This window comes from Apiospora aurea (genome assembly GCF_038362705.1).
Source record: "Apiospora aurea strain CBS 24483 chromosome Unknown utg000007l_segment0_segment0, whole genome shotgun sequence".
In the NCBI taxonomy this organism is placed as follows: domain Eukaryota; kingdom Fungi; phylum Ascomycota; class Sordariomycetes; order Amphisphaeriales; family Apiosporaceae; genus Apiospora; species Apiospora aurea.
Window position 1 is genome coordinate 3391343 of NW_027117394.1, and position 22217 is coordinate 3413559.

Below are 22217 nucleotides of genomic sequence, written 5' to 3' on the forward strand. Positions count from 1 at the left end.
TCAGCACATCAGCCATCCTGCTAATAGAGTCGCCCTTCAGGGCTGAGTCTTTCAGGGCTGAGTCGTTCCTTGCATCGATCTAGCGCTCGGGGGTCTCACCAATTGCGGTTCGTTTCGGCTTACTCCGTTATCGATTGTGCCCTTAAGTTCAAGCGGATCGTTGGCTGATTAGCTCATCCGGTAGCTGGACCCGGACACTCTCTTCCGTCTCCATAAACAATCTTGGGCATCCACAACCCCCCGAGATTGTTAAGAATATGGCACTCGGCAGCGGGAGCCATCCTGGGAATGTGGAGGCCGACGTGTTCCTGAAACTCGTCGACGAGCGCCTGGCTCGAGCTGGTGCCGGATTACTAGGGGCACCCTAGGCCTCTCTAGGCCTCTTTAGCTTCTAGCCTGCCTTAGTAGACCGACATCGTATCACCATGCCAGCCCTAGAACAAAAGGGTCCCGAAGCTAGTCGCAGATCACCGTGGTGCCGATCTCGTTCTCCCGCCCTAGAATTCATTTATTTCCAACATGGAGGATGGGGCGCGGCCCTGCCAACAAGTCATTCTATTTGTACCGGGGGCCACCCGTGGGTCGATGGCCTCATCATTGACGTCTCGTTCAACAAAGTTTGTCGTAGCTGGCTTGACAACATGAACTTTGTTATATCATTGCGCCCTTCCTCTTCTTCTTGGTGTCGAACTTGGTTGTCTGGACTCACCGAACTCGACTGCCCCAGCAAAGCTTCTATAATCACCATGATGGACGACGACTCACTTGCCACCCTGATCCGAGAGGTCTCTGGCGTTTGCAACAATGCCATACAATCATTACGAGACCTTTCAACCGTCGTCCCAACGGCCCTTTCCACCCTTCGCCAGACGACAGCAGAGCTGCGCATTACCAGGGCCGTCATCGACCGCCTTCTCCTGTTCCCTCTTTCCGGATCAAACCCACAATCACCTGGTTACCAATATCAGCCCTCCCTACAGGGCTGCTTAGACCTCTTAGTGCAGGACATGAAGACAAGTCTCTTGGAAGCCAAGGCCGAGATCGGGCGCTTACGCCGCTACTCGATCAGCGTGACAGGACTTCCCCAGTCTCTTGGTCTGGTCATCCTATCGGAAGAAGGCTTCTCGGGAATAAGGCGAGATCTGCGGAGGAATCGCTCGACAATCACTTTGATGCTGGATTGCATCTGCAGGTAAGCAGCAGCACCCCTACTCACACTTTCTTCTTGCCTCTAGAAGAGATATAGCTAACAAGACCCTATTGCAGCGGCATACTTGGAACCATAGATCTACGCATACACAAGGCCGGGCCTGCCTCCACAGAGAAGTTTGCCAACTCCTCAAGGCTGGGGCCCAGAGTGGTGCTGGACCTGAGGAGGCAAGAGATCAACTCAAAGGTTCAGCGCCTGTCAGCGACGATAAACCATCCCGACCGAGAGATGCCATGCCGGGCGGACACCAGGAGCACCAAGAAGCTCCATGACGCCATCGCCAAGTGCAATTATCCGGCCGTATACAAGTATCTGGCCGACGGAGCAGACCCCAACGCAACACTCAAAGGCTCGACCATCACTCCTTTGCATAGAGCCTTGGACTTGATGGATGAGATGGACGGATCCGGATCCGACAGTGAAAAGCCCTCGAAGGGCACGGCGTTTACAATACTGGCACAGATGGATGCGATGAAGGGCTACCACGACAGACGGGACGCAAAAGGCGTACTATCAATACTTACAGCCCTCATCGTCTCCGGATCCAATCTACGGGTCCGGGACGATTTTGGACGGACGCCGCTAATGCGGGCCGTCAAGGGCGATATGGGCGACTCAATCGTCTCCCTCATGCTCGAGTACGGAGGCAACCTGGTCAACGTCCAGGACAACGAACAGAACACGGCGCTACACTTCGCAGCGATGCAGCGCTCCAGCACCAAGGCCAAGAACCTGGACCTGATTCGGATCCTGGTGGCCCACGGCGCCGAGCCGTCAGTCCGCAACGCCAAGTCGCGCACCCCCTATACAAAGCCGTGATGCGGGGGAACCTGGAGCGCGCGACCGAGCTGCTTAACTACGGCGCGGACCTCGAGGGCACCGACCACCACGGCTGGTCGGCGCTGCACACGGCAGTTCTGGGCGGCGACGCGGCCATGACGACGCTGCTGTGCCACCACGGGGCCGGGTACGACAACCGGGACCGCGCGGGCCAAACATCGCTACACTACGCCGTGTCCAAGGGCCACATCGATGTCATCGCGGCGCTGATCGAGGCCGGCGCCGATGTCAACCTCGCCACCAAGGGCGAGACGCCCCTGTGCCGCGCCACCGCCCAGGGCTGCCTGCGCGTCGCCAAGCTGCTCATCAGCCGCGGCGCCAACGTCTCGCTGCCCTCGGCCCGCTACTTCGGGGCTTTTCCCATCCACCTCGCCGCCATGGGCGATAACCGCGCCGTGCTGGAGCTGCTGCTCGCGTCGGGCTCGCCGGTGGACGCGCTGGATGATCGGCGCCGGACGCCGCTGCAGTGGGCTGCGGATGCGCAAAAGGACGCTACGGTCGAGTATCTTGTCACTAAGGGTGCTCGGAGGATTTATGAAGCTTAACGAATAAAAGAAAGGGGGATTAGGGGTTTAAAAGGGGAACTTGTTTAGTGGAATCGGCGTTGGATGAGCGATATCAGGACACACTTACGAATACCATTTCCCTTTTATAAAAGCTTTATATCATATAATTTCAATAAGAACTATGAACTATATCGTTACTACTTTTACCAGTTACACAAGTGACATCCTGTGATCGTCGTAGCCATATGTAACCAGTTACGGCTGCAGTTATGAAACCAACTTCGAGTTGGTGTCGTTGTTCTTGCTTCCCGATTTTAGAAAATTGGGAAGATACGTCTTCGACAACAGCATGGTCTTCTTGATGTTGGAACCAGATGTAGCAATAAACTTAAGGATTCATTAGAAATGAACAATATCCCGCTATGTACCGACCTTCGCGTCTGGCTCCAGAACAGGACCCTCGCGCCGGGTTTCAGGGGGTATAAACATTGCCTGCGATGCTGTGGCATCAACAGGTGCCTTCATACACCTCTCAATCTCCTGCAGGTTTGGTTTGCAAGACTGGCCTGGAAAACCAGGAAGATCCCACTGGGCCCTCCTTTTCCACCATTTCCGTGTCTAGTCTAATATTCGTATCAAGAACATGCCATTTCAATGACTGATTCGGTTCCGATACTTGGGCTGTCCACCGCCTGTTTACTTGAAGCCCTTGGCGTATGGCCAGAACCACAGCTGTATGAATTGCACATGTGTGTTGGTTGCGGCGATATCCATTCTGGGACTGCTATACGAAACTTGCATCATGAGAAACATGTTTTCGTCTCCAAGAGGCTGGATTCATGCAATATGCAACGAATATGGTTGCTCTTGGCCAGTAATCATGCCATCATGTAGTCTGTCAGGATGAGGTAAAGACAAACCAGGAGCGGCAAGACTTTCCCACTGGTACGACCTCTTAAGGGGGGGTCCACGAGACATGTGTGTGTTGGACCCATCCGACAGGTACCAAGCCGGAACATAAGTCAATCACACGACCATATGCAACGATTCCTACGAAACACCAGCATGTAGCAACCAACACCCAAAGCCGTCATCGTGGGCTGCTCCGTCACGGGCCTCACTTTGGCGCACTGCCTAGATAAGCTGGGCGTCGAGTATTTCATCCTCGTGAAGTGTTTGGCGGTAGTGCTACAGGAGGGTACTGCAAAGGTACGCCAAGATGGATGGCCCTGTTCGGGACGATGCTAACTAATTTCTTCTGCCCAGAAGCTTTGGATACCCCGTAGTCTTCATGGAGAGGCGAGGCCTCCTCGAGATCCTCTAAGAGGGTCATGCGGATAAGTCCAAGATCCACCTCGACAAAGCCGGCCCCCGCCCGCATCGAACAGAGTGGTGCTGGCGCCAGGGTTTACACCGATGACGGTGAGGTATACGAAGGGGACATTGTCGTCGGCGCCGACGGGATCCGCAGCAAGATTCTGCGCGAGATGTGGCGGATGATGGGCGAGCCGGTAGTAAACGATTTCGCCCAAAGCGAAAGCAAAAATACGTAATGCTGGCTCTCCCCCTTTCCACCATCCCCAAGCTCTCCGCCAACAGTTCTCATAGTCATGTCCGTGAACTTGTCCTGCGTCTTCGGCATCTACCACGACGTCCCCGAGCTCCAACCCGGCGAGCAGATCCTGTGCCAGCCCGTGGCCGAGGATTTGCTTCCGCCCTTCGGCCAGTTCATGAAGAAGCACGGCCTGACCGACATGGCCCAGACCCTGTTCGATTTCGGCCCGAACCACGCGCCGCTACTCGGGATCCCGGCCGTGTACACCCTCTGGTGCCTCGACGCCCACGAGCTGCAGTCGCTGCCGTCGGACTGGTGCATCGTCGCCGCCAACGGCGACTCGGCCCCGGCAACGCTGTATCGCAACGCCGCCGCCTTCCTCGGCGACCGCCTTCTCTACGGCGTTGAGCGGCATGCGCATCCAGCGCCCCTCCTCCACTTCCTCTCCTCTCCCTCCCCACGGCCGCGTGACCACCGCGGTCGGCAACTCCATACACCGGCGCCCACTCCGTCCGCGCCCAGAAGCTCTTCGTCGCGGCCCCGCCCACGCTCGACAACCTGCGCTCGACGGGCCTGGGCCTCGGCACCAAGGAAGCTAACCTGTTCGGCACGCTGTCCGCGGGCGTTTTCTACTCCCTCGTCTTCGGGGGGCACAGGCGTCGTCGACGCCGCCAACGTCCGTAATCGCTACCCAGCCAACCCCTGCGGCTTCCCCGACCACCCCTCAATGTACTCGGTGATACCGTTACCCAAGATCCGACGCCTGCCCGCGTCGCTCCGCGGCAACGTCACGGCCGTCCCAAAAGCCGTGAGCATGACGGCCCACACGTGCACCTTCATGGCGCCCGTCAAGGACTTCAAAGGCGGTTTCTATGACAAGTTGGAGGGCCTCCTGGGGCCCCGGAATACGTGGTATATCGGCGCCGCGTGGGCGACGCAGAGTAGCACCACCATCTGAGAGGGACTGGAGCAGGAGTTCCTACCCAAGTTTCTTGCTACTCCGTAAAGTTGTCATGCAAATAGAGCAGTCCATTGCCAGCTCTGTAGCATGATGGCGCCTTGTGATTGGTGGTGTATCTCAACTGAGTGCTACATGTACATTCACACTGGCAATGCACGATATTCTCACCTTGGTAGTATTAATACTTTGTGGGGTACCCTTCAAACCATATAGCAATGCCTCTTTGAGTACTCCCTAGTCAGTGTGCTAGGTCACTAGAGCACATGGCAGTTGTCACATATCACGACCGTCCGTCCCCCACCGTCCTCCTCGGCTCCCGTTCAACCCCTATCCGTACCCCTGAACCCGCTGGTATACAAAGTATCTGCCGTGCTTATGCACAGAACCCCAAAATGCATCAAGGTCACTCCCAGCATCAGTACCTAAGCATACACCACAAAGGTCGGTGACGACGAACCAAATGCTATTGGTTACAAACCTCCATAAGCCGCCATCTTTCAACAAGCAACCGGTGAGATGGCCGAGTTGGTTATGGCGTCAGGTTAAGGTCACCTTAATATCTTCATCCTGGTGGAGCAATCCGCGTGGGTTCGAATCCCACTCTCATCACTTGAGAATTACCACGCGCTTCTGATCACAGAAGCATGCTTCCTTTTTTTTTTCCCTCTTCGCTTTTTTTTTTCTTGCGGTAGTCTTTATCTTTTATGTACTTATTCTATGCCTTTCTTTTTCGCGCTGCTTCATTGTTGGAATCCCACCTTTTGAACTCTTCGTCGCGTTTCGAAGTCACTTTTTGTGAACAGTCGGGTGCGGTATTACATCAGCATGAGGTTTACTAAAAGACACTTGCTACATGTACAGTTAGGCTCTCTTGCAATGCAAGATTAAGGTATCTCAGGATCATGCAACAACGGTAATCTCACGTCTCCATACCTCCCAGCCCTCAACCTTGCTCAAGTCGCCAAAGGGCCTCGAAGCAGCCACGCGCATACTATTCATTTTACCTCGATCAGTTATGGCTCTATTCCCGACCCAGTTGTGGATGGAGAAAGAGGTAATAGGGAGAACAGGGCCAATGTCAGTTACTCACGTATAGTTTCCAGGAGCCACGATACTTCCGTTGGCCAAATGGCCGGCCCATCTGTAGGTATAGCTATCACGAGTGGCGAAGCCGTTGCGGGAAAGCGACATGATCGGCGTCTCGATGGTGTTGGCCTTGACGACGGCTGGGTCGGTCAGGTCGAGGCTGGCAGCATTTGCTGTGGTGCCAGTCCACCGGGCCGTGGCGCCGACGAAGCCATCGGCGGCAGTCGGCGGGTATGTCCATTTGGACTCGTCCCAGTCAGACTCGAAGATCTGCGTCAGGTTGCAGGTATTTGTCAGCAATGCGGTTCCTTCTTTTTGACTTATAGACAGGACATGGTGGCACTTACGTCCCAGCGCAGCTCATGCACACCCCAGTCAAACATGCTGAACAGCACTGGGTAGTTGAAGGCCTGGGCCTTGGAGTTGAAGTTGTACCTACAAGGAGGTGTCTAGTTAGCTTCATTCGATTGAAAGCCCCCTCAGAAAAGAGGGCCGGGAAAGGGAGGGACAGCATACGTGGAGTCAACATCGATGTTCTTCCAGTTCACGCCACCCAAGCAGATGGGGTACGTCTTCTGCCAGACTCGTTTGTTCTCGTACAGACTAGAGGCCACACCTGGTAAAAACTGTCAGTCATTTTTTGCCTCGAAGCACACAGAAGCGGTACGTGACATGGATTGGGGGACTCGTATACATACCCATATACTGAACCGACAGTCGCTCTCCATTGCTGCCAGCGATCTTGACTTTACCACTGTACAAGGGGAGGGTGGTTGCATTCCAGCCCTTGTTTTCCGGATTGGCGAAAGTGACGCTGGATTGAAAGGGGTCAGCATGTTCCGCAACGTTTTGGGTTTGGACAGGGATTCTCGACTTACGTGACCTTCCGAGTCTCTCCAGGCGCAATAGTGACAGCTTCGGGAAGCTGCACATCCGGCACCATCTCCATGGGGACCAGATCATCGAACTTCTTGATGCCCCAAGTACCCCACATGGCGATGTAGGGGTCGAAGATCTCGAAACCGGCTGCGGGCTCCAGGGTGAAGTCGTACGTGACCGCGTCACGACCGTGGTTAGTGATGGCCAGCTCATGCGTCGGCTGGAAGTTGGCAGTATCGTTGAGGTGGAGCCGAGTGCTGCCGACCGTGGTGTTCGCATAGAGCGTCCTCACAGCATCGACGAGGCCGCTGCCCATCTGCACCGGAGGCGCGACGAAGTCGGGGTTCGTCGCCATCTTGGCAGTCCACGACATGGAAGAGCCGCTAGCGGTGACGCGACGGTGGAAATCCTGGGCGACCTCGGCCCCGCGCTCCTTGCGCCCGCCAAAGGCACCGACGTAGAGCGCGGCGATGCCGGCAATGTACGGAGTGGACATGGGCGTGCCGCTCTGGACCATGTACTTGTTGTCCGACCAGGTGCTGAAGATGTTACCACCAGGGGCGGCGATATCCGGCTTCAGTTGCAAGTCGTACGTAGCCGCCCATCCGCTGAAGGTGTTAGGCGTGTTGCCGATGACGTCGGGTACACCCACCTCGCCGCCGGTGTACGAGAAGTCGGCTGTCACGGTGGCGTTGGCCCGAAGCGCCTTGAGGATGGCGGCGCCGGCCTCGGCGGTAATGACACCCAGTGTGCTCAGCGGCAATGTGTTGGTGGGCGGGACGATGGCGCGCCCGTCATTGTAGAAGAGCACGTACTCGACGCCGATGGCTAACAGGTTCTTCTGTTTCACGCTGTAGTTGCAACCCTGGCTACGGGGTACAAGAGCAACAGAGTTGGTCATCTTAGGTGTGTCAGCAGGAAACGCCTCGCACCCAGGGTCCACGTTTGGATTGCTGGAGGTCACCTCGAAGATCGGCCAGTTCTTGACGGTGGCCGGGAACTTATCATCTCCGACGTAGCCGGAGAGGGCCGTGCTGGATTCGCCGTCGACCGTGTAGGTCAGCTTGAATGGGGCAGCCGGGGCCGATGCAGCCTGGACTGAGGCCACGGCTAGGGACCCCGGGCTAGATCCGGCGGCGATACCCATGAAGGCACCATTGTCACCTTTATTGCCAGCGCTGACGGTGACGATGACGCCGGCCTCAACAACGCGCGACACGACAACGGCCCAAGCAGCGTCGGCCCAACCGGCAGAGCTACCGATGCTGGCAGTAATGACGTCCATACCATCCTTTTCCGCTCTCAAGAAGGCGTCAATGAGGGTGGCATCGTCGGATCCCTCAGCATTACCTGTCACCTTGTACGCGTAGATGGTTGCGTTGGGGGCGACACCGACAAAGTTTTCACTCACGGCCGCCTACAGGATTGAGGTATTAGCAAATTCCTCGGAATGCACCATAGAGTCGAGCGCTGGAAGACGTTGATTACTTACCACGATACCTGCTACATGTGTTCCGTGGCCAATATCGGGTAGACTAATGGGGTCGGCATCGGGCTGCTTTGTGTCGAAATCAATGTCGACATCACCGACGAAGTCCCAACCTCCTTCGACCTTGAAGCCGGGCCCGAAGCCGCCGCCCAGAGCAGGGTGCTTGTACCACACGCCGGTGTCGACGATGCCGACCTTGGCGCCCCGGCCGAGTGCGCCGGACTTGTGCAGCTTGTCGACGCCGGTGGCGCGGTGCGTGGTGTACTCGACGGCCTGGACGTCGTCGCTGAACGACTGGCGGTCCACGGGCTGCTCCAGCCTCACCTTACGGTTGGGCCAGATGTTAGCAATGTGCGGCGCGGCGGCGTAGGAGGCGACGTCGTCCTCGCTGCCCAGCTCGACGGCGGCGCCGGTGAAGAGGGCCGAGTCGTAGGACTTGATGACCTTCAGCGCCTTGTTGCTCAGGTCCCGAGCGACAGAAGCACCCTGTGAGGAGATAAAGTCAGTTTCCCGTCAATCGACGGAGTATAGGATGGGCTGTAAAGAACCAACCTTCACATATTCGACAATGTATTGCTTGGGTATTTCGGGTCCGCTGTCTACGGCAGCTTGCTCCGGCGTCCTTGATGAAGGGGTCGCGCAGGCCACTCGCAGCACAAGCGTGGCAAGGGCCGACTTGATGGCAAGAGCGTGCATAGTGGAAGTCTTGGAAGTTTTGGGGGGCACGTGCAGGAGCAAGTCGGGACAGGAGACCAGAAGACCAGCGACTCCGTTCCATATTTAAGAAGACGAGGAATCTGCCGGCACGATACCGAGGCCCGAGTACGCCGTGGGATTATCTGCCATGGTCTTCCTTTCTCCCCTTTGCTTTTGTCTCTCCTGCATGTCTGCTCGCATGATAGCTGCAAGGATGGATTCGTATAGTCAACTGAATCGCAGCACGATATAGTTGGTGGACGGAAAAGCTGGTGAATACGAAGTTGGAGTGCATGTCGTGGCCGGGTTGGGCCTGGTGCCAAGCGATGGACCTTCCAGATTAGGCTCGTTAGCCGCTGCAGAACCCAAACACGAGCCGATTCCAGTGGGATTTAAGGCTAGCATGGGGGATGGGGGCTTGGCGCTGTGATGCGCCCCCCCTGTAGAACGGGCAATTGCCAAACAAAGGAAATTGGTAGCATCTATTGATAGGCAATTAATTCCCTACTACATCTCGACGCTCCCCCGTCCTGCCAAACTACAACCAACGCCTTTTTCGTGCCTCCAACAACACAACCGCATCACCGTCTTTCCAGCGGTCTGGCCCCCGGTTCAGCCCGTAACGTCCTGCGACAACGGTCGACACCATCGGCCGACCATCCACCTTGAATGCAGCACTGCCCGCTCGCTGCCAACCTCTTCGGGGACTAGCCGGGAATACCTAATCGTCCATTATATAAGGTCTTGCCTTGCCGTAGCTCATATGATTCCTTCCTGTCTTCACGCCTCGTCAACCTCCCATTGAATCATCAGTCGATTTCAAGGTCAAGAAGAACATCAACCGTGAGTCATCATGAAGGCCAATTTACTTGTCTCGGCTGGTGTCGCCAGCGCCGCCATTCCCACGGTGCACATGCCGCTCAACTTGAAGTACGGCGCCGACAAGAAGGTGTCGACGGAGCTGAAGCTGCCCTACTCTGACGACGCCATCGAGGTCTGCTACGATCTCGGTAGCTCCGACTTCTGGATGTTCCGTCCCAACGCCATCCAGAACTGGGGCAGGAACTGCCTCCTCTGCCAGGGACTGTGCAACGTCACCGTCCCCGACGCCGGCATCTACGACCCGTCCAAGTCGACCTCGGCCTCGGAGATCGCGCCCTGGGACGCCCTGTACGCCTACGGCGGCGGTGTGTCCAAGGCCTACCGCGCCAACGGAGTCGTCAACGACACCTTCACTTTCACCAACGATGCCGGCTACTCCACCACCGTGCCCGACGTGGAAGTGGCCATGACGTTCTACCTGCAGCAGCGCATCCTGGACCCCAAGGGCGAGTGCAACCCCGTGCCCGAGTACGACTACTCCATCATGGGTATGTCGCCCTACTACACGTCCCCGGACCCCAAGATCCAAAACACCACGGGCCCCCACTTCCGCCACCGCCTGCTGGAGCAAGGCCTCGTCGAGAACACGGTGCAGTCGCTCTGGTTCGAGAAGGCCCCCGCCAAGCTGGAGGACACCTACACCGGCTCCGGCCTGCAGGGCGGCATCGACCTGTCCAAGTTCTCGGGCCCCCTGGTCAAGATCCCCACCGTGCCCGCGACCGACATCGCGTACGGCGCCGCGGGCTACTACACCCTCCAGCCCAACGTGACGTTCGTGGCCGAGGACGGCGCCGTAGGCGTCGACATCCCCGTCGACCGCTCCAACACGGTGATCATCCCCGAGTGCATCATCGACTCGGGCGCGACGCGCGACGGCCTCGCGCCCCTCGACCCGGACCGCTTCCTCGCCGTGACGGGCCTGCGCTACAGCCCGGCGCGGCCGAACCCGGGCCAGGAGCTGGCCTGGCCGGCCCCCCTGCGACACCATCCCCACGGACGGCGAGCGGGCGTTCCTGCGGTACAGCTTCGCGGCGCTCGACCCGGCCGCCGCGCCCATCGAGATCAGCATGCCGCTGCGCGCGTACGCGCGCCAGCAGGACCCCGAGGACGCCGCCCTCGGCTGGTGCACCATAAACCTCTTCCTCGGCAGCTGCATGCTCGGCTCGCCCTTCTCGACCCGCGCCTTCTTCGCGGCCGACGATGCGCGCCTCGAGCTCGCGCTGGCCAAGGGCGGGGTCGCGGAGCGCGGGAGTGGTGTCGATCCCGCGCACGTGGTGGATAGAATCCCTTAAGGGAGCGAGTGACAACAGGATGTTATGATCCCATAATGCTATAGCCTACGACACCTAATGTTATGTATTTGCCTCCTCGTGTTCCATGCGGTTTCTTTCTGTGCATGTTTTGTGCTATTCTTACCGGCGCTTTCGTAGATCCGTTCCACCTTGAATTGTCTGTGTGTTTTGCTCAAAGATCCGATCGGGCTGTTGCGAAAGTGAACGTTCCACATGCTGGCCTTCACTGTTGTATGGGAAAAGTGGTCTTCTCCTCGGGTTCGTGTAGCGGTTCCCCACACAATATCGGCTGATCGCGATCGTAATGGTGGGTAATCGCCAAGTCGAATGGGAGCTTGCTCCGTGCATGGACCGCGTTCCTGGGCCGATGTGACCATGCTATATTTCCATGGGTGTGGCCTCGGCCATATTCAAGTCGTGTTTTGTAAAAGGAGTGGGCAAAAAAGAAGCCCCTGTGATGGGTTAAAAAAGTGACCGCCGAAGGAGTTAAACCCTCTTGCCTTTAAGTATATGAATAAGAATACTACCGCTAGGCTACACCGGCCCGATCAGGGGATTCTTCTGTTATCAGGACTTATAAGGTCTTGTTGGCAAGGAGAGAATGTGTTGTGTCTCCTTTGGACCTTGGTTGTGGTGAACTCAATTCGGCCTCTCGGAGAGCCAGCCACACTGTGTCCTGAGTTGGAGCACCCTGTCGTTTACTTGCTCAGGGCCTTGGCCACTACCTCGCGCGCCGTCTCCTCCCTAATTCCCAGCAATTCGGCATCCGAGTCCTCTCTGCTTGCAGCAACGACACACCGCGCCGAGCCTTCCTCGTAGAGCTGGGCGACGAGCAGGTCCAGGATCCAGCCCGGGGTGCCAGCCCGGTGCTTCTGCAGCCCGCCTTCCAGCAGATCGGCCACTTTACCGTGCTCGACGGTCCAGGGCTTCCCGGAAGACCCGCTTTGGAACGCCTCGATAAGCTCGTTCTGGCACGTCTTGATGGACCGCGCCTTGACGAAGCGGTTGGCCGTCTCGTCGGGGTGGTTCAGCACCCCGACCACGGCCTGGCCTATGCCCTCGAGGGTCGTGCCCGTGAAGCACTCCGTGCCGGAGTCGTAGATGACGGCAGTATGCTCTGCTACGTTGAACCCCATACGCGGGAATTTTCTCAGGGCCTAGGGAGTACCAAGTTAGACACGTACATGAGCAATGACAACTGCCACGCCGAAATGTTCCAGTTCAGCAGCAACGAGTTGGCGGCGAGAAAAGACGAGAGAGTGGAATGGTAGCAAAATTGACGTACCCAGTCAATCGGATTCCCAATCGTCACCCCCGTCCAAGTAAAGCCCGGATTTCCCGCCGCCTTCTCCTTGGCCCGGTCCCACGCGACATGCCGCCGCGACCCGACCTCGGCCATCTCGGGGTAAGAGCGCGGGTTCTGGCCCCAGCCGAAGTCGTTGACGACGAAGCGCTTTACTCCAGCGGCCTCGGCCGCGTCGACGAGCGGGACCTCGTGCGCGATGGCGCCCGGGCCGAGGACGCTGACGACGGCGTCGTGGCCCGCGAGGGCGGGGGTCAGCTTCGCGACGTCGCTGTAGTCGGCCTCGATGATGGACCCCGCCTCTGCGGGGAAGCTGCGCGTGGGGTTGGGGGTAGACGAGGAAGAAGAGGTCCCGGCAGGTCGGGTGAAGATGGTGACCTCGAAGCCGGACCGGAGGAGGGCGGCGGTTATTGGGGCACCGAAGTTGCCGGAGGCCTGGGATCGGGTGAGCGGGTGAGTCAGTTTTGCGTTTCTCATGTGGGTGACCAGCTTGAGTTGAGCTCGGGCTGCGCGCAGTGACGTAAGACGGCAACAGACACAATCCAACGATACCCCAGGTTAGAAGTACTTACTCCAAAAATGGCGACTTTTCGAATTGAAGACATATTTGCTGATTCTAAGCGAGCTCCTCGAAACCTGGTTCCAAACTCTTGATGCTGGTAAACCAGTGATCAATTGTGCTCGACGTGTCTGACAGCTACCTACCTAAACCATGCTAGTTCTGCTAATCGGTCAGACAGCCAGGGGACTCCCCGCCACTTCCTTTTCCTTAGCCAGCGAATCGCCCCATACAAAAAGATTACAAGCGGCCCGAGCCGCTTCGGAGCCGAATGTCTACCAAGCAGGTGTCATCCAATAGACGTCGAGGTCTCATCCCGTGCTTTGCGACTCTGCATCGAATCAACAAGATGAGTTCGTGATGTCCCGTCCACAAATACTAGGCGCTGCGGCATAGTATCACAAGTAGAACGCCGAGAAACGATGCTGTCCATCTGATTCATGTGCTCTGTTGATCTTTATTCCCATCTAGACTTTTGCCAAGCTACCCAGCCCGATAGAACAACGGGCATATTTCCCGAAGGAGCCATTGGCCAAAACCAGCTATGTTGAACGTCATGCAGGGCTCGGTTCACGGTGCATCTTCAGCCCCTGATGCAGAATTGCCCCCTGCAAATCAAGCCTGCTTGCGGGGGCCGCGGTGCGTATTCCCACTACAGGACGGAACTATCCAGGAGAGAACCCGGTTCCTTTCCCCGTTCCACGAGCCGAAGTATACCCATATAGAAAACCTTAGGTGTCTGGCGGTGGTACTGTCGGCTGCAATTCTATCTAGGGGAGATAGATACTTCCACGATCTGCTTATACTCGATTATTTCGGTTCCAGCTTCCGCGTTCCCGCTCCGATGATCCCCCGTGTGGAAGGTAACAAGCCGGCTGCTCAGAGATGGCACAACCCAGGAGCGGGGGGGGGTGGGGTCGCGCACATCTCAAACGGTTCACATGCAGGAGTCCGCCAATAGAGGTATAATCGTCGCTCAAACCGTCGATGACGGACTGAAATCTCAGAGATAAGAGACCTCCGACACAGGTCCTCGGCGGGCTGGCCAGTGGTAACGGCTCTCGCTGGCGTTCTGGTGTGGCACGGACCCAGATCCCGTCAGGGGACATATGCAATGGCACAGCGCTCAGGACCGAGGCGAAGCTTAGATCGCCGGATCTCGCGGGTCATGTGAAGATGTCCCATCACGGTGGGCGATCGCCAGTCTGACAGAACACTCCCTCCTTTCCTTGCCTTGGATGCCCCCCATCCCTTTGTTTGGGGTGCCTCCCTTTGTCCTCCCCTTGCGTATATAACTCCCTTGCTACCTTCTCGTGATATATATAACAACAAGGGAACTAATGTTAAACTTGGACTTGAGCGTTACCAGAACGAAAAGGAAAACATGGCGAAAGGTATCGAGGAGCCTGTCACAGTCACTGTGGCCACGGCCACCACTCCATCCAACCTCGCAGCAGTCCCACACTTGATCAAAGAGTTAGCCGAAGAGGCCCAATGCCTCGAGTCCGGCTGCAACGAGGCACGACAGGCCCTGGCCGTCAAGGCGCGTACGCTGGTGCAGGCGCTGGAAACACCCCGCGAGACCATGATCAAGCACTGCTGGGCGCAGCCCGCGGTCTTTGCTGCCATTCTCTGCGGAAACGAGTGTGGCCTCGTGAGTAGAATCCTCTCCGAAAGGAAATTGAAATGCACATGCTTGATCATGCAATTTACTAACTTGAGCAACGTACAGTGGAAGTTGATGGCGAAGAACGGTGTCAGGCCTCAAAGGGTCAAAGAGCTAGCCGCCACTCTTGATGTCGATCCCGTGCTGCTAAGTGAGTAACTATCCGGATAAGGGGCTAAGCAGGAAGCGGACTGACATCCTGAATCTAGGCCGCTTGCTAAGGCACTTGGGTGCTATGGGCTACCTTCTAGAAGTCGGCGAGGATGAGTACAAGCCCACAAGCTTTTCCCTATCCTTATCTCTGCCCATCATGAATGGAGGTTACCCATCACTGTAAGAATCCCAACCTGCTCCAACAACAGGGCTAGTAGTACATGAGCGTGACTCTGATACGTAACGAAACCAGGATCACCATGGGTGGCCCCGCCTTCCTAAGCCTCCACGAGTACGAGCGCAGCCGGGACTGGAAGAACCCCACGGACGCCAAGGACAGCCCCCTGATGCACGCCCACAAGACGGACCTCAACTACTTCGGCCTGGCCGCGTCCAGGGGCTACCTCGAGGACTTCAACAACCACATGGGCGGCTATCGACAGGGCCGGCTGCCCTGGATGGCCCCCGTCTTCGTGCCGGTGCAGGAGGTGCTGGTTAAAGGGGCGGATCCGAGCCCCGAGGCCGTGTTCATGGTGGATGTTGGTGGCGGTCTGGGCCACGACCTGCTCGAGTTCCATCGCTATCACCCAACGGTCCCCGGCAAGCTCATCGTCCAGGATTTGCCGCAAGTGGTGGGCTCTATTGTGCCGAGTGAGGAGAGCAAGGCTCTGACGATCATGGCGCATAATTTCTTTGACGAACAGCCAATCAAAGGTAGGCCACTCATTCGTCCCCTTCGTCTTTGGCAAACGAGCGTTCGCGCGGCAAACCTTTCCGCTGATGACTAATGACTGACGAGCCCCTCTGCATCAGGCGCCCGCGCCTACTACCTGCACTCCGTCCTCCACGACTGGCCCAACGACCGGGCCGCGGAGATCCTGCGCCGGCTCAAGGCGGCCATGCGGCCCGGCTACAGCAAGCTGCTGATCAACGAGAACGTGATCCCACGCACCAACGCGTACTGGGAGACGTCGGCGCTCGACCTCGTCATGCTGAGCCTGCTGTCGGCCCAGGAGCGCACCGAGCGTGACTGGCACGACCTGATCGAGGGCCGGTGCGGGCTGAGGATCGTCAAGATCTGGAGCGGCGGGCGCGGGGTGGAGAGCTTGATTGAGTGTGAGTTGAAGTGAGGCTCATGACGCGTGTTTAAGCCCAGAACTGTAAAGTTCGAAGGAGATGCAGATGATCTTTAGAGTGTAAAGAGAGGGGAGAGCTTGGCTGGAAGAATCTTGACGCTACGATCTCCCTATGTGATATCTAGATATCCTACATGGGACCAGATCAGCTACATGTGTGTGATAAAAGAGACACAGCATGTTATCTCGTAAGTCCGGTAATGGACAGTTGCCAGTGCATGAGCTCGGTCCTGCCCAAGCTTTTCCATTACCAAGGATACATAGAAACTTTCTCAGTTGATAGTGTGTCGCACACCGGCATTAAATCTGTGGCAACTCCACAAATTATTTTCTTCATCTTCTCTACCTCCTCTAAAGCTCCTGTTTTATTCCTGTTTCGAAATCAGAATCCCTCTTGTATTAGCCATAAGCAACCTTGATCACCTCCCATAACCGCTCAAGCTCTGAACGGCAGGTCAATGAGCCCACCTTCGAACCAGACACAAGCCGACCAAAAAGACGACAAAATGGTCTTCCGCATCCTCGACACCATCCGCAAGCACCACCTCACCGTCCGCTACGCCGGCCGTCACCTTTTCTGGACCGCGCCGGCCCTGTATGGTTATTACACCCTGTATACACAAGCACATGCGAGTTGCAACAACGGCTACATAGCCATCGCACGCCAAATGACTTCCGACGGCAAAGAACACTACCAAAAGTATCGCGCTGCGCAGAAGGAAAGCAGCAGCAGCAGCTGTTGCAAGTCTAATCAAGCGGCGAAACAGAGCGTGAACAAGGCCGGGGAGGAGGATAGATGGATGCCAATCATATACCGCTTCGGGGCTTGCGGAATCTAAGCGAGCCAGATGACGACACAAGTCATAAGCTTCGGCTTGTCCTGCTTCGAACAGTCTACGCGTCGTGTTGAAGTTGGGAGAACTATACAGAGGACGTCGTGGGCTTACTCTCCATGCCAGTCCCAGTAATAAATCGCTCCGCTCTAGAAGGGGGAAGACGGGACGAAAGGGAGATTTGATGACAGCCCTATCCGACTTCAGCGGATTGTCACGTTAACTTTTACATGGTCGGATAGGACAAAGTGGCTATGGTATGAATGCTTTGAAATCTTCTTTCACCATATAATACCTGATCATGATAGCATTTAGGCCGAGTTCGGCAAGAATGCGAATCAAGCTACATACATGTCTGCTAATAAACCACATGCTCCTCCACTTGGCTTCATGTGTTCTTGATTCGTCGCTGTCATGGAAGTTGGATGATGCTTTCGATAAGTCCCAATTCAATGTGCCAGCCTCGGTAGGTTATGCAGTAAAGGTCCTCGTATCCAGACCTTCACGTCATTAGAGACCAGGTAGCTTGGCATAACAGTTCAGTTCTTGATTGGCAGTTCAGCCAAGTATGTAGACGCATACATATGCACTACTACCCCGTCGGGTATGACATTTTTATGCGCATTTCTCTATTCAGCCCGCTTGTCCCGTCCCAAGACGCCCTACAAGGAAGGTGTCTCTGGATACCCGGCGTATGGTGGACAGGGCGGGAGGCGCTGATTTGCTCATGGAGCCCCCGGCGATGTACCAATGCAGGGGGTGAAGCGATACGTGGGGTAACGGTGCACACAAACCTTGAGGTTGCAGAGCAGCACCTTCATATTGACAAGATACGAACACAATCAAGATTAACTCGTGGCGAGGGAGGCATGAATAGCGCAAGATAGGAAATGGCATTATCAGCCCCTTTTTCAGTCCGCACTCCGAGCTTCGCCCTGGCTTTAGTCAACGAATCGCGCCGTCGTACGTTTCTCGTTATAGTCCTCGGCCGACAAACTGCGCATGCGCGCCGAGTCTATTGACGACCGATGTTACGTCGACGGCAGATGGGTGGTATCGTCTCCAATTGACGCATCTGAAAGCATCTATACTCCGTGGCTTATGCCTGTGCATCTGGCAGGTGGAGACAATAATGACAGGCGCGTCCGCGAACTAATGCCCTGTTAATGCTACCCTTAATCATGCTGACAAAGGGGCTCATAATGCACTATACTGGCCTATCTCTGGCGTATAATACACACGCATCGCCACATGTTCGATTGAAGGTGGGCCCCGATGGTAGTATATATCAATCCTCCCTTCGTCCCCTTTCTACATCCCAACTCCTCTCGTCATTCGCACCAAGAACCGCATCTCAACCCAACTTAGCCATCTCTTCAAAGTCAAGACTTGGTTGTCCCATCAAAATGAAGACCTTCTTCGTCGCTCTCCTGGCCCTGCCCGCGGCCCTGGCTGCCCCCGCCCCCCAGGCCGACAAGCACGAGGCCACCGCCTGCGCCTGTGCCAACGCCACGGCGACACGTTCGTTCCCGGCGTCTGTCTCTACGTCCGCGGGCGGGAGTACACAGCGGACGGGAAGAAATACATACGTTTGACCTTTAATCATCCTAACACGAAAACTAATCGAAATTCAATAGTGCTTCCCGGGCGCGCCCGACGCGGAGCGCATGGAGAGTGTCTTCGACGCCCCCTTTGCGCCCAGGAGTACCCCGACTATCCCCAACAGGCGTGTGTCAAGACGAATGCCTGCCCCCTGATTGGGGACTATCAGCAGCCCTGCGAGAGGGGGTGTTCTAGCTAAACCCCCTGGCGCGGCGGGGCTGAAGTACGGCCACGGGAGGAGATGAATAAATGCGGATATGCAGAGTTTATGGCAATAGACGAATTTTACGAATGAGGGGGCACAGTGGGAGGAAAAGCTTCTTGCCTTCTTCAGTTCTTTTTCCTCTATTATCATCTTGATATTTCCGTTCTTGACACGGTGTATGTATATATTTGCTTTGGCCCAGGGTTGACATGATATACCTCGAGGTTGCGAAGACCCCTTTCACACCCGTCGAAATTCGACTTTCGTGTCTTTCACTGTTGGAGAGTATTATTAAAATGTACTAATCCTATAAGTTTCACGAGTTGACTGTATAGTGATTGCTGACCTGGCGAGATAGCAAAGCGTCTACTCGTATGGGCTCGTCGCACGTACCAGCTGAGGTGTATCCAACTTGGTGTCGTGTACATTTTAATGCTGCCGACGTCTGAACTGAGCCGCTAGATATGTATTATTCGACTTCCATCCTCCTGTCATTCGTAAAGGCCAAGGTAACGCGCAGCTCCAGGCATCTATGCACCAAGCAAGCCCAAACCTCGCAGCAGCATGGCCGCCGCCTCCATCAATAACACACTCATCTCTCTCGTAACATCATACTTGGTTCCTATGTGAACCTTGGATCCAGTTGGGTCAAGTCGTGTTTGAAAACGTATTGCTCCAGCCATTGCAACGGTAGATGAATCTGAAGCAACCGGGGGAGTCATACAGTTCTGGCATAGGAAAGGCACTAGGTTCATGGGGACGAGTGAGGGAGCGAGTACCGGTCGAATAATCAAATACCAACTAGATCCTGGTGAACATCCCGAGAATTGCGTCTATTCACATATATTATTGGGTAACGAGTGACATTTTCTACGCTGTGACGCACTCATGGGTATAGGCCGTGGTTGCAAAAAGGGCACGGGTAACACATAGGCCTGCAGCATAGGTCTGACTGAACCCACGCAACTTGACCTTTGGGATTGTATGACAACGCCCATACCAAACATATAACTCAAACTTTGCCTGGAGGTGATTCGACTGAGTATCCCATAGTGCTCAAACTCAACACTCCTCGTGTATAAACGCAGAGGTATGCTGCGTGACGGCTGTCCAAGACCATGTGTTGAATATAACACAACAACATACTGAATACAGCAACAGAGAAGGACCAAAGAGGAATATCAGACGATCTATCGTCATAACTCCAAACTCGCCTCGTTTCCCTCGCCAACGAGCCGATGGCTCGTTGGTTATTTGTGCGTTCTCTCGTGTCAACATTTACCTTGCTGGACCGGACACATGTTCAAGTACGCACGTCAGCATACTTTGTATGATCATGGTGTGGTTTAATGTTCTTTTTCTTTACCTCATCCTTTTTTGTCTTTGTCTTGAGCTTGCCCCTTTTTGGTATAGACCTGTTTACGTGTTGGTTATTTCCAACGTAATTACCGTCTTCGCTGGCTAGACAACCCCAAAGGGCAGTAGCTGCTTCTGCCCACGATGCCCCTGAGCCAACCGAACACAGTTCGCGACATTCCACTGGTCCCCGATCACTAAATGCAACAAAGCATGTGTTTGCTGACCGGCTGGGTTTGCCTACGTAGTCTCCTGCTAGTATAGCTCTCTGCAGTGAAGAGGAGGGAAGTAGCTGCCGTCGTTGGAGGCTACCCCTATTGGTCGCAGACCCTACACATAGCTACTGACTCACAATCTGCAATACCTGTCTGCGTTCATAGTACGATACACCAGCAGCAGAAGCGCCACCGAGATAAAGATCCGGGAAGACGAGGACCAATCAATCCGGGGTTGTGCAGGCTCTCATTCTCCAAGAAAAGCAAGGAAATTGCGCGCACGACGACCAATTTCTGTCATTCCTAGTGGCCATCTATCAAATCTGGAACCGGGACGCTGCATAATCTGCATGCACGCAAGCCCCCCCTACATTTGTGCCTGATTTTGGGCCGTCCTAGGGCCCATACGAGGAGAAGGTCTGACTATCGTGCCATCGACATCGAATGTTCGACGATGCTGCCGGTCTGGGGTAGAAGAGGGGCTGGCTCGACTCCAGGTCCCCTGAATCGACCGATCCATGTTGGCAGAGAGTCCATGTTTCATTGGCCATGCACATTACGCGGGGAACGAAGAGCCGAAGCAAGATGTGCCTCCGCGTTGTCCGCCAAAGTGAGATCTTGGTCCGTCTAGATCCGGCGGGTCTTGGTAATCATTCTGCAACAAGCTCCTTGTCACGATGCACACAGGGCAAATCTCCATGTTGGAGTAGGGTGGTTTTTGAATGTTTGGATGTTTGTTTGGTATTCATAGGTACACACACTCTTCAACCATCGTGTGTGGTTGCGGCTGGGCTCCTCCGCCCACCAACCACTGCCATCAGAATTCAAGCAGGTGGTAACAAAGCAAAGTAGAACCCAAAGAAGATGACGCGATTTTCCCTTCGCCCCCCCCAATTGGCCGTAGCCACAGCGTCGATGCAATAGTGTGCTCTCCCGCCCATCCCAGAAACGCCTCGGTCCCAAATCAATGCATGCCCAAGAGTCGAAACGCCCAAATAGCAAGTGGTGATTATTCTTCTTCTTCTAGTCCTGGTCTTTGGTCATCTCGTAGACCATCATGACCTCCTCGAGGCGCTCGAGGCTGCTTCGGTCACCGTAGGCGTCGAGCAGGGCCTTGCGTCGGGCGGCTTCTTGGGCGACGCTGGTTTGCGGCTTCAGGTCCGCCTGCAGACCCTCGCGCTTCTGGTCCAGGTTTCGCTCCATGTACGTGACCGCGGCGGTGGCTGCTTTGAAGGGCGTGAAGTTAGCGAACGTGTCCAATCCATATTCACCAAGGGTCCTCGAGTCATGCAACAAATGAGAAATGAGTGCGGCGGTGTAAATCACTTGGAGAAACAAGTGGAGTAATGGGAAGGAAGGAGTAGGCAGTGTGAAGTGAAGAAGCGAGGGCCGTTGGGTGGGGGGCAATGTGGTACCTACCTAGGATGATGGGCAGAGAGATCATGAGAAGTCCCCGGCTGTTGCGAGCGGCGGCTTTGGGCAGGCCGCAGTGGATCCCCGTGGGCGCGGGTCTGTAGACGGGAGTGTAGGCCGCCCGCGCCGGCGAGGCATTGAAGTTTAGCGCATCGGGGGTGAAGAGGGTTCGGTAGCGTCTGGCGTGGTAGGTGGCAGCCCCGGACATTCTGGTTGTTGATTTGTTTATGGTTGTGTGTTGGGTGTGTGTAGGTGGTTGATTCTCTTCTGGTCGTGTGTATGAGGCGAGTCTCGGTACAGCCAGATGTAAGCAGCAGTAGGAATGTAGTTGGAGATTCGAGGTTGTATTGTACTGTATTGTATTGAGTGATGCTGAAGAT

The 22217-nt window shown here is 55.7% G+C and overlaps 10 protein-coding genes across 10 annotated transcripts; 7 read left to right on the plus strand and 3 right to left on the minus strand.

The window, feature by feature from the left end:
* Positions 1-746: 746 nt before the first annotated feature.
* On the plus strand, positions 747-2595 carry PG986_011325 (uncharacterized protein; the record flags this gene model as incomplete). Its single annotated transcript, XM_066847547.1, has 3 exons — positions 747-1192; positions 1267-1987; positions 2047-2595. The coding sequence occupies 3 exons, from the start codon at positions 747-749 to the stop codon at positions 2593-2595; spliced, it is 1716 nt and encodes a 571-aa protein (XP_066697038.1).
* Positions 2596-3887: 1292 nt separating this feature from the next.
* On the plus strand, positions 3888-4109 carry PG986_011326 (uncharacterized protein; the record flags this gene model as incomplete). Its single annotated transcript, XM_066847548.1, has 1 exon — positions 3888-4109. One exon carries the CDS (start codon positions 3888-3890, stop codon positions 4107-4109), a length of 222 nt encoding a protein of 73 aa, XP_066697039.1.
* Positions 4110-4166: 57 nt separating this feature from the next.
* Positions 4167-5069, plus strand: PG986_011327 (FAD/NAD(P)-binding domain-containing protein; the record flags this gene model as incomplete). Its single annotated transcript, XM_066847549.1, has 1 exon — positions 4167-5069. The coding sequence occupies one exon, from the start codon at positions 4167-4169 to the stop codon at positions 5067-5069; it is 903 nt and encodes a 300-aa protein (XP_066697040.1).
* A 903-nt stretch (positions 5070-5972) lies between these two features.
* On the minus strand, positions 5973-9222 carry PG986_011328 (subtilisin-like protein; the record flags this gene model as incomplete). Its single annotated transcript, XM_066847550.1, has 8 exons — positions 5973-6063; positions 6163-6428; positions 6506-6593; positions 6675-6774; positions 6857-6972; positions 7037-8454; positions 8530-9012; positions 9079-9222. 8 exons carry the CDS (start codon positions 9220-9222, stop codon positions 5973-5975), a joined length of 2706 nt encoding a protein of 901 aa, XP_066697041.1.
* An 853-nt stretch (positions 9223-10075) lies between these two features.
* PG986_011329 (uncharacterized protein) lies at positions 10076-11396 on the plus strand (the record flags this gene model as incomplete). The annotated part of the gene is made up of 2 exons (XM_066847551.1): positions 10076-11014; positions 11109-11396. 2 exons carry the CDS (start codon positions 10076-10078, stop codon positions 11394-11396), a joined length of 1227 nt encoding a protein of 408 aa, XP_066697042.1.
* Positions 11397-12094: 698 nt separating this feature from the next.
* PG986_011330 (NAD(P)-binding protein) lies at positions 12095-13304 on the minus strand (the record flags this gene model as incomplete). Its single annotated transcript, XM_066847552.1, has 3 exons — positions 12095-12553; positions 12682-13134; positions 13272-13304. 3 exons carry the CDS (start codon positions 13302-13304, stop codon positions 12095-12097), a joined length of 945 nt encoding a protein of 314 aa, XP_066697043.1.
* Positions 13305-14642: 1338 nt separating this feature from the next.
* PG986_011331 (O-methyltransferase- family 2) lies at positions 14643-16207 on the plus strand (the record flags this gene model as incomplete). Its single annotated transcript, XM_066847553.1, has 5 exons — positions 14643-14912; positions 14991-15075; positions 15134-15257; positions 15331-15791; positions 15891-16207. The coding sequence occupies 5 exons, from the start codon at positions 14643-14645 to the stop codon at positions 16205-16207; spliced, it is 1257 nt and encodes a 418-aa protein (XP_066697044.1).
* Positions 16208-16719: 512 nt separating this feature from the next.
* On the plus strand, positions 16720-17052 carry PG986_011332 (uncharacterized protein; the record flags this gene model as incomplete). Its single annotated transcript, XM_066847554.1, has 1 exon — positions 16720-17052. The coding sequence occupies one exon, from the start codon at positions 16720-16722 to the stop codon at positions 17050-17052; it is 333 nt and encodes a 110-aa protein (XP_066697045.1).
* A 1400-nt stretch (positions 17053-18452) lies between these two features.
* PG986_011333 (uncharacterized protein) lies at positions 18453-18847 on the plus strand (the record flags this gene model as incomplete). The annotated part of the gene is made up of 2 exons (XM_066847555.1): positions 18453-18567; positions 18684-18847. The coding sequence occupies 2 exons, from the start codon at positions 18453-18455 to the stop codon at positions 18845-18847; spliced, it is 279 nt and encodes a 92-aa protein (XP_066697046.1).
* Positions 18848-21447: 2600 nt separating this feature from the next.
* Positions 21448-22045, minus strand: PG986_011334 (uncharacterized protein; the record flags this gene model as incomplete). Its single annotated transcript, XM_066847556.1, has 2 exons — positions 21448-21650; positions 21844-22045. The coding sequence occupies 2 exons, from the start codon at positions 22043-22045 to the stop codon at positions 21448-21450; spliced, it is 405 nt and encodes a 134-aa protein (XP_066697047.1).
* Between the last annotated feature and the right edge of the window lie 172 nt (positions 22046-22217).